Source organism: Trachymyrmex septentrionalis, unplaced genomic scaffold, assembly GCF_001594115.1.
Source record: "Trachymyrmex septentrionalis isolate Tsep2-gDNA-1 unplaced genomic scaffold, Tsep1.0 scaffold119, whole genome shotgun sequence".
In the NCBI taxonomy this organism is placed as follows: domain Eukaryota; kingdom Metazoa; phylum Arthropoda; class Insecta; order Hymenoptera; family Formicidae; genus Trachymyrmex; species Trachymyrmex septentrionalis.
Window position 1 is genome coordinate 241,158 of NW_017304320.1, and position 10,539 is coordinate 251,696.

At 42.8% G+C, this 10,539-nt stretch overlaps 1 protein-coding gene across 5 annotated transcripts in view; it reads right to left on the reverse strand.

Annotated features, from left to right (window-relative positions):
- Positions 1 to 31: 31 nt before the first annotated feature.
- The window catches only part of LOC108754559, a 47,920-nt gene continuing 37,412 nt past the window's right edge, over positions 32 to 10,539 (reverse strand). For 3 of the 5 annotated variants that reach the window (XM_018496977.1, XM_018496998.1, XM_018496989.1), the window contains exons 2-5: positions 7,627 to 9,781; positions 5,232 to 5,482; positions 3,459 to 3,881; positions 32 to 2,815 (exon numbers count right to left, since the gene is read on the reverse strand). In XM_018496977.1, the coding sequence (XP_018352479.1) occupies positions 1,622 to 2,815; positions 3,459 to 3,881; positions 5,232 to 5,482; positions 7,627 to 9,781 (4,023 nt within the window). In that variant the 3' untranslated portion in view covers positions 32 to 1,621. Of the gene's footprint in view, positions 2,816 to 3,458; positions 3,882 to 5,231; positions 5,483 to 7,626; positions 9,782 to 10,354; positions 10,403 to 10,539 lie in introns of those variants that run through there. The other 2 variants (XR_001939719.1, XM_018497006.1) reach the window with 2 other exon arrangements.

Here is a 10,539-nt window from a genome sequence, read left to right on the forward strand (position 1 = left end):
CTATAATATTACAGCAATGTTGCAACATTTCAGAAATAATGTAATGGCGTTGCAACATGATAACAATGCTGCTGCAAGCTTCTGTGCTGTATAGTTGTGTGTTTGTGTATTTGTGTATATGTGTATTCCAGAACGATTCTCTCGAATTAGAGCGAGCGCAGATTCGCTCTAGATCGATACATTTTCCACGTACGCAGCCCCTCAAGACTCGTCTAAAAGGACGCGCGACCCGCTCCCGGTCGGTCGTTCCTTAACGCTTAAAGTTAGATATTATAAACTGCAATCTATAAGCTGATCCCATGTGTTATTTCTTGGTCACAACCTCGTTAAAATCTTTTCTTAACATTGCTCACGGATCGCTCTTGAAGATTTCCGACGAGAATCCCAGGGCTTGGAGGTCCCACCTAAAAATACTCAAAAGTCTGTTTGTTCAAGCTAAACTTCTTGCAACGTTCATCTTCCCTCCTTTTCTTTCTAATATGGAGAGGAAGAGATGATTGGTACAGTTGAAGAAGTACAGTTGAAAAGAACAGACTATAAATAAGAGATTGGTCACTGTTTAGACTTTTGATTGGTCCAACATATTTAGGATCACCAGATTTAGGATAGATAGATTCACAGAACAGAATGAGCCCAGGTAGCATAAAACGTTGAAACGTTGCTACAATATTCCTGAAATGTTTCATTCCACCTAGAAGATATATATGCATCTCATTCTATCTTAAATATTATACTGATATATCCATTCTATATATGACGGACAATGGCCAATCTCCTACTTGAGAATTTCTGATCCCACCTGCCAAGGCCAGATCCACGTCGTCGTCTCGCATAACGTACATCGTCGTCAGTCTGCGCCGGACGAGTCACTCATCTTCACTATCTACTACTATTCTTCCGCACTTTCAATCTAGTCTCGATCGCAGTGAAAAAGAATTATAAGCTCGCAAAATTTCATATCGCGAAGTCTCATACAGCACAGATTATTCCAGCAATTTACATCAACATTTGCAACGTTCTAGAAATATTACAATAACATTGCAACGTTGCTGCAAGCTTCTGTGCTGTATAGAGTAACTTCACCGGCGCGTCGATCCTGATTAAGGACGGCGTCGACGATGACGTGACGAGTCTCTCCATCCCGGGCGGACGCATACGTCGTAGCCGTAAAATTCTCTAACGATCTCGAACGAGATCTCTCAAAAACCCGTGGCCCCAGGAGAAGGGTTTCCATCTCCCTCGGAGGGCACCATGTTCGCTCCTGTTCACGTGTATCGCACGGAAGGGCGAACCGTCAACAACCCCCGGAATCCCTTCTTCCATCTAGATTGTCCTCGAAGTTCTCGTTTTCGAGATTATTGGCAAAATTGGAAGAGATCCGAAGGATTTCGATTTTCCAGACTTTGAAGGAACCGAGCAACGTTCACGGAGTGTGACAAGTGTCCCTGTATTCAAACGGTCCTGGATAAAGGACTCGAAAAAACGGACTATCAAGCATTAAGGGCCGAGTTCCTTGTTCTCGTCGCGTGGACAGGAAAAGGCTTCAGCCTTTCGATTTTGAAGAAACCAGCGGCAACGTTACGTCCTAGACATTTTCGACGCGAGGTAGGCTTCCTTCATCCTAGGCAGACACAGTCTCCACCATAGACTTCTTGATGATCTCACCGAAATTCTCGTCGCAGTCCTCGGACGCGCCATCGGGCTGTGGCTCGCCGGTTACCTGACTGGGCTCGATCATTTCCGCGACTTTGCTGGTCGTACCGTGAGTACCGTAAGTACCGTGATGCTGCTGCGGTTCATGCATCTCACCGTAGTACGAGTACCTGCCGCTGAGCAGTTCCGAGAAAGGCTCGAGCTTACTCTGCATTTGCTGCACCACTGTTGCATTCATCGGCTGCACCGAGTTGGTGAGATTCGTGTACTGTGCGGTACTCGTAGCGTCATCCTGCGCGAACACCGTCGCATCATAGGACGAATGCTGCTGCTGTTGCTGCTGCTGGCCCTGCGGTGGCGGTGGCTGCGCCATTTGATGTACCTGGGCGGTACAACCGCCCTGAAGAGCGGCACCCGCTGCGTCTTGGGGTCCACCACCGTAGGGACCGTAGTGCGCGAAGGCAGCCGGATTGGGCGGCGATTGGAACTGCGGCGGCGGCGGCTGGAATCGCGACGTAGATGGCAAACTCGCATACGGCGATCCATAGTCCTGGTACGAAGACTGCTGGAAATTCATGCCGCCACCACTACCGCCGCCACCACCACCGCCACCACCGCCGCCGCCGGTAGCATTGCTCTGCACGCCGGGTGAAAAGCTCTGAAAGGCCTGGCCGAATTCTGGATGCAGTTTCCGCTGCACGACGACCGATTGGCTGCTATCTACTGCATCTTCGCTCGCGTAACAATCATCCCTAATGACGTACAAGTCAAGACTGTCCTCCCGTGTGCCAGGTACTTCTGGTTGGCAGCCAGCCACTCCAGCTCCGACACCTTCGTGACTTGTCTCATAGTGTAAAGTCGTGAATCCACCTCCCCCGGGTCCCGTACCCGGAATAGCGCACACGTCACCCACAGTAGCTTCCATCCCCAGAGAACTAATGTCCCTTAGAGGACGAGCTCCCCTACCATTCTGCCCCTGATTGTCCATCACCTGATCGTGATCGCCGCTACCGTCTTCGTCACGCTGCTTTTTCTCCAGTTCTAATCGCATCAACGTGTGGATGAAATGCGTTCGCACCCGCACTGGGTTGAACTCGATTCTGCCTGTACTGTTCGCGCAACCATCTCGTGTGCAGCCGCAAGGAAAACCTGGTCGATCCACCTGAAAACCGAATTTAGTGAAAAATCGTTTCGCACTTCCCGGAACGAAGGTTTCGATTTTTTTAAAGCTAAAGAAAAATTTACTTCAAGTTTATCTCGTTAAATCCTTCAGTTTATCCAGCTTCAATCAGCTAAACTGATCTAAACGAGTAGAAGCGTGTTAACAAATGAAGATTAATTGCTGGAAGGATTTATTGCAACGGCGGTCTCTAAAAATTTCAGCAGATTAATCTCAAATTATACAACACATCGATCTCTCAAACTGGAGAAAATTAAGTTTACACGAATTTTCGTGAGTTCTAAAGAAGTAGGTCAGAACTTTTTAATTTTTCGCTTCGCGTTCAATTAAGATCAAAGTTCCTTAAATTTTATATATAAGGATCTTCTTTCTTTCTCTAAAACAAAGTGCTGTTCGGAAGAGCTAAATTATCGCCTTAGACCATTCAGTTAATTTATGATAATAGATAAAACATTAATTCCTTACATATTTCTCTCTCTTTCTCTCTCTCTCTCTCTCTCTCTCTCTCTCTCTCTGTCTATTTATATCTATCTATCTACCTGATATCTATCTAGCTGTCTATCTACCTATTATCAGTCTATCCATCTATTATCTATTTCTTTCTCTCTCTTTCTCGCTCTCTCACCTGACACTTTACGTTGGCCCTGCTACAAGGGCAGCTCTCAGGATCACAGTATCCTTTGCAACCGCATCCACAATGTTCTCTACTAGCGCGGATATCACGACATTCATCCTTCTCGACAGCATCTATCCTCCGTACGCCGGCGGCTCTAAGGAGCGCCCGGCGTTGCCACGTGGGTACCGGCTGTAGGAAGTAATAACTGTCGATGTCGAGCTCCTCGTTGTCGCTCGGCTCCTCGTCGGTGTCATCGCTCGGGTCCTCCGAGCTGGACGCCGTCTCGGTCACGCAGTTGGTCGCGCAGTTGCGTTCGGAACGCAGCTGCGCAAGACGCGCTCGGTGGATCCGTCTCTGCTCGGCTGCGTGCTCCGACAACGAGAACCTCTCCGCGTGCGTGTGCGTCGCGCTCATGCCCAGGGTGCTGCCGCCCTGAAACCGGGAGAATCGATTTCTCGTATTTCTTGTGTAAATCCATGCTCGCGTACACTGTTATTTTTTATTCACTTATTCGATTGAAGACGACCTTTCGAAATAAACATTGTAAGAAAACGGAACGTTAATAGTTATAATACTCATAATGAAAAAGGCTGATATTATACATATTTATGTATATAAAATTTATATAATATTTAAATATACAATATATTAACTTAATTTTTTTATCACCATACTTTCATTATTTCGTACTTATATGAATCCATGAATAGACTATAATAACAAAACTGAAATTAATGAGATAAGAACAATAGTAACGCATATAAACAAGAATAAGTCTCTTAAATGTATACATAATTTTTGTTTATTTTGTATCGTCCTATTTTCATGATTTCGAACTTGTATGAATTTATAAATCGACTAATGGTCGAAGTTAGAAGAAATTAATAATAAAAAATTAAAGTAAAAATTAATAATAAAACCGATACTAACTAAGAATAAGTTTTATAATAAAATACGAATGATATTATGAAAACGCTATTACAAAAGATCGTTGACAAAACTAGTTCATTTTTCCCCTGTGGCGATTATGGAATCCCTTATGATTGAAACCTACGTTAATCAATAAGAAACGTTATATATCACGCTATAGAGTTTTATTGTAAAGTAATGGCACACGAAAGAAAAGGAAATCGATAGCGTCTTACACAAATTCGATAGTGAATATTGCCATGACATTTTAGAACGATATTATAAATGACGCCAAATAAAGGAAAAAATTGAAAGAAGAGTTGTCTTTTGCGTGAACGCGATTGAAAGAAAGAGGAATCAATCGTGTCTTATATATAAATTCGATCTCTATTTCTCATGGAGTGGGTTTTATAAATGACGGCACGATATCCCGTCATAAACAACTTTGGATATTTGTTATTTGTTCTCTTGGTCCTGATATCAAATGGAGTATCTTTTAACTTAATTACATTCATGCGCATTTACATACAAGGAGAGGGGGAAGAAAAGTAATTAAACAATAATATAAATAACATGTGAAAAGATAATTGGAGCAGTACAATTGGCAATGCACGAAGCGTACAGATTGTAAAGAGAGCGATAGCGAAATAAACATGCGTATTTTCCGTATTCATACTCTTCCGGAAAAAAACGGAATGAAAATATATGAAAATTTAAATAGCGTTCAATGAACCATGTACTTCTATAAGCGTAGCGGGGCGATCAAGATACAGACGTAAAGGGAAGAAAGGGAAGACGTATCGCGAAGATAGCACAAAGGCTGTGAGCTGAAAGGAAAGATGATGGGAGGGAGAAACCGATTTTCCCACTTACCTGGGAAGGTACGCAGGTGAAACCCTGCGCCCTGGGGAAGTAATAGACCGTCACTGCGTCGAACTGAATGTTGCGCTTCTTCTTCAAAGGCTCGTCGACGTTGCCCCGCGACTCGTCACCTTCCATGCAGTCGGTCAGCCTACGCTTTAGGTTGCTCTTGGCCGGAAGCGTCCGGAAGCTCGTCAGAGGTAACTGTCCCGGCGTCCCGGGTGTCCCCGAGGACGCCGCGTAGCCATCCAACTGGTTCACTCCTGAAAGCCGCGAACGCCGTGTCACGAAACAACAAATCCCTACGACGATCGCTCCCATTCAGCATGAAACAGTTTAGTAACATTGCGGCAATGTTGCTGCAAGTTTCTCGTTTTGTATAGACCTCATGTAATACAGACAATTCCAGCAATATTGCAGCAACATTGCAACATTTCATCAATATTTCAGTAATATTGCAAACGTTGCAGCAATGTGACTGAAAGTTTTTGTACTATATAAATTCCCATACAGTATAGAGCATTCTAGCAATATTGCAACAAAGTTTAAGCGTCACTGCACAATATTTTTGGACGTTATAATGTTGCTGTAATATATTAGTTAGAATGATCTATGAGCTAAGAACGAAAAGATACGTGACGCTTTGCCTCGAATTCTCGAAAATTCTGAGACCTTGTACATTTACGATTTATTGAGAGAGAAAGCAATTTGCCAAATCCTTCTTGCGGGAATTTTGAATTCGACCTCTATCAGCAAGAGAGATTCGAGGGAGGGTAATGATTTTTTATTGAAGGGAAAGAGATTCCAGCGAGTCAATCCGTGGCGATGGGAAAATTCCTGTATAGATAACGAAATTCCTTATTCGTCCTTCGGCTCAAAGTTTTATTACGACGATATATTAAGATTTCGAGACTCAGGCGTCGAAGCAGAAGTCGACTGGTTGACATTTTGCCAAGAAAAGTGCACCCTGATTTTCATCGAGAAAACAATGTCGTGCTTTCCGCTTGTTCCAAGACACCCGGTGTATCGCACGTTGACAATCGATGCAAGGCTTATCGAGTTGTGCGCTCTCCTCGTTCTTTCGCTAGACAGCTTAGACTTGGTGCAAATGCTAGACTGAATTGGCAAAAAGAATCCTCGCGGAGTTTAAAAATTTCACGTTTTTATAAGATAAAAGTCCACAAAAATCTTCAAGCTGGCTGTACAATTTAAAATGATTATCCTTAGACTTTTACAGCTTAATAATAATCTCTTTGTTAAAAGCTTACACTATAGCTACTTTTGGCAAAATCTTTTGTAAAAGATGAATAACAAGGCAATCTTGCAGATAATTTAAACATCGAATAATTTAAATGTTGAGTAATACATAATTTAAAACTTGAATATAAAATGGGATAGATGTATACACTGTACAGCGTTTCGTAACTAATGATAGAATTAGAAAAGTCATCGAAAAAAATAATATAAAAAGTATAATATTATAAAATGAAAATGGAGTGATTTTTAAGCGGTCGTTTACAAACAACAATGCATTTACAAAATCCATTAAAATCTGTTTAAAACGTAAAACTATAATAATATATAATAATATTCTTCTTATCTAACTTTTAAATGACGATTCACGAACAACGATTAATTCACATTCATTTTAAACTATTTTTTACGTTGAGAGAAAACTTTTTAGTATTTATGACTATAATTATATGTTACCATAGTTATGATTATTATTGCTATAACGTCAGTAATAATAAGAGTATACGTATAGTTCTGTAATATACAGTGGCATCGAAAATTAACTGTAATTTACAATTCTTTTTCAACCATATTTTATATGTTTATGCCAAAAAGTGACTATAAATTATAATTAAATTGCAATAATTTTTATAGTAATAACTACAATTTGTAGTCATTTTCAGTGTCAATTAATACTATTATGTACGTATATTACTTACATTGTAGCTAGCAGTAGTAATCATAATTATCATCACATGTAATAATAGTAAAAAATATCAAAAATTTTTCTCAGCGTATTTTCTTAACAAATATTAGTTCCAAATTTCAAAAAGCATATTAAAGTGATTTGCAACCAGAACTTCATGATTAATTTAATAATTCTAGATACTTCCATCGAAATCAATAAGAAATCAGTAGAGAAAAAATATTGTGCTCAAATTGTGCACTGAGAGAAAAATTTGATATTCGTGATTATAATTACATGTTCAAAGAATGGCAATTAAAGCTCCATTTTTATCGCGATTACTGCCATAATATTCGTAATAATTATTATATTTATAGGTCTACTAGGAAGATATATGACTTGCATCAGAAAAACGATCATAAATTATAATTAAACTATCATTTTTTTCTCTCAGTGTGATAAGAACCGAAAAGAAAAAATGCTTCTTACCTTTCTCCTTATCAGAAAGAATGTCATCCGGCAGTCTGTCGAGGAAAGAGGTTTCTGAATCACTTTCCGGTGCAGGAGCCGGTCCTGGGTCACCAGGGATCTCGTTCCCCAGACCAGAATCGCTCCCGTCGGACCTGACCTCGTCCCTGGCTCCGGTCGCCAAGGCCAGGCTCTCGGCGGAGTCCTCCGTGTACGCTTCCGGTCGGTCGGCCTCCAATCTCGTCATGATCGGCGCCATCGTCTCCACGCAGCACAAAGTGACTCCCTCGGAGCACGGTAGTTGATCGGGCGCCATATCGACGTCACGCAATTCGTGACGGATGCTGGTGATGGGCGACACCTCCGAACTGTCGGAGCCGGTCTCCGTTTCCGTCTCGGTGTCGACGCCCTCGGCAACATCCACCGATACTTCCGGCGTCTCTTCCGGCGAACTCGGCATCGTCTCCGACGAGTCCAGCTCGTTGGACACGCGGCTGCCCTCGACCGTGGGCAACGAACTCGCCAGCACCACCTCTTCATCCTCCTCGAGTTTACCAATCACGGCGACAGGCGCGGATTCGTCGTCCTTCTCGATCTCCCTTAAAGCTCCACTCTCCTCGGCGTTTTCCGACTGCGATGGATGATCCGTGATCTGGCTCATTCGCTCCAGTACCACTTTACACTTCTTCAGGACCCTTCCACTATCTGGACTCTCCACTATCTGAGCACTCTCTATCGGCTCATATTTTTTCGATCTGGTCATTGGACTGGAATTATTAGTGGGGCTCTGCCATCGTTGCTTCTTTGAATTCTTCTCCGAAGTCTCCGAAGTCGCTTTGAACGAATCACGCTCCTCCTCGACGAAATTCCTTTTTCCATTGGAACAAGATGAGCTCTCCCCGACAACGTAATTCCATATATTGTCGTCGACGTTTGTATCTAGGGCACTTTTCTTTTTTAAATCTTCATTTTCGATGCGATTCAGAACGATACTTAAATTTCGACAGATGGGACTCGATGGTACCGTGGGACTCATTGCTGCCTCGTCGACATGTTTTTTAATCGGCGTGCAAGACTCGCTTCTAGCGTTTGTGGCCACGTTCGCATCTTTGATGTCGTCTTGACAGGATTCTGTCGTTCCGTCCAAATTGTCGCTTTTCGAGAATATCGGAGAAGCCACGTCGACGCCGAACGTCGTAATTTCGCTCTCGTTGTCGTACTCTAACTTTCTGCTCACGCAGCTCAACGTCGCCTCGACGTCGCCGCTGCTCGTGCATTCCGAAGGATCCGAGCCAATCTTACCGATCGTTTCCTTCTCCTCCTTCTTCTCCTCACCCGCATCCTGTTTCTCGCGATTCTGATCGACGTCCTGATTTCTGGAATCATTCGGTATAAATGATCCTGCAGAGGTCCTCGGCGTTATTCTGCCGTCGAGCTCGTCCCCGAAGAGACAGGACTCTGAGGTTAGCGATACTTCACCCAGGGTCCTTTCTCTCAGGCTCACCAACACCGGCGACAGTCTCCTGACGTCGTTCCTCAGTTGGGTCGCCTGCTCCTCCGAGATCTCGATGCCGATCCTCTTGATCTCCGCGCCGATCGGCAGGAAATCACTCGCGGCCGGTCTCTTCCTGGAAATGTCTGGCGATACGGACTTCTCGATCCCATTCTTCCACAATCCCGAGGACTCGTCGATATCGCGATTTTCAGAATCAGGCATTCTTGGCGATCCTTCAAGTTCCTGAAGAGTGTCCTCCGTCGATTTCGCACCAATTTCGTCTTTCTGATTTTCCTCATTGATTTTCTTGCCTATTGTTAAATCCATATTCGCTTCTTTTTCTTCTTTTTCTTCTTTTTGCTCCTCAACTTGACTCTTCACCGGACTCGCTTCCGGTTTATCACTTGATTGTCTCGCTTCGAATTCTTCGTCCTCTGGTTTCTCGTCCAATCTCTCGCACACCATCACCAAATCTTTACACGATTCCCGCACGACGGATGGACACGTCGCGTAGTCGTTGTCGCCGGCATCCGTTGTTGTCGTCGTTGACGTTATTGATATCATCCCGCCTGGCGACGGTGCGCCTTCTGCCTCGGCCTCCACTGAGGTGGAATCCTCTTGGGCCTCAACGAAACAGTCCTGACGGGCCGAAGGCAATTCCATCTCGGGTGTTTCTGCCATCTGCAAGCACAAAGTTTAGTTGGAAATTAAAAGACAATTCTATATTCCTGGTGAAGAAATAATCGATTAGGAGCTCCGTGCGGTATTTAAAGTGACGTAAAATTATCGATGAGTTAGTAATCTATATATGTGGAATGAAATAGAAATGTAAAGTGGAAATACTAAAATCATGTAAATCTCAAGATGAAAAAGTAGTTATTATTTTACATACATGTATAATATATATATAAAATATATAATATTATATGTATATTTTTTATACAATATTGTATACATATCTCTATGTATAAATAAATATATTAACGCTACTAGGAAAAAGTATTATACAAATATTAAATAAACTATAAATACTCAAGTCCTGCGAAACCAAAATAAAAACACTGAAACGAAGGTTTATATACAAATCAGAGTGAAATGAAACAGCGGAGTAAAATGAAGAGATACCGAAATAACCAACGTAGAATACGGATTAATTGGGTCGTTACGTCCACCGCGGGAACGACTTCTTGCCGTCCCTCACTGGCGAGGCAGATGATTTCACCAGTATTATAATCAACGATCATTGAGCTCTACCTTTTTCACGAAAATAATATAAGCAAGCTGGAGAGGACGAGGAAATCAATAATCCGCGCACTGATATCGCGCGCACCGTTGCTAAACCCAGAAGAGAATAAAAGCGAGCGAGAGAGGAGAGAAAGAGAGGAAGAGAAAGAGAGAGAGAGAGAACAGGAAGAGGACATCGATGCGGGAAAAAAAAT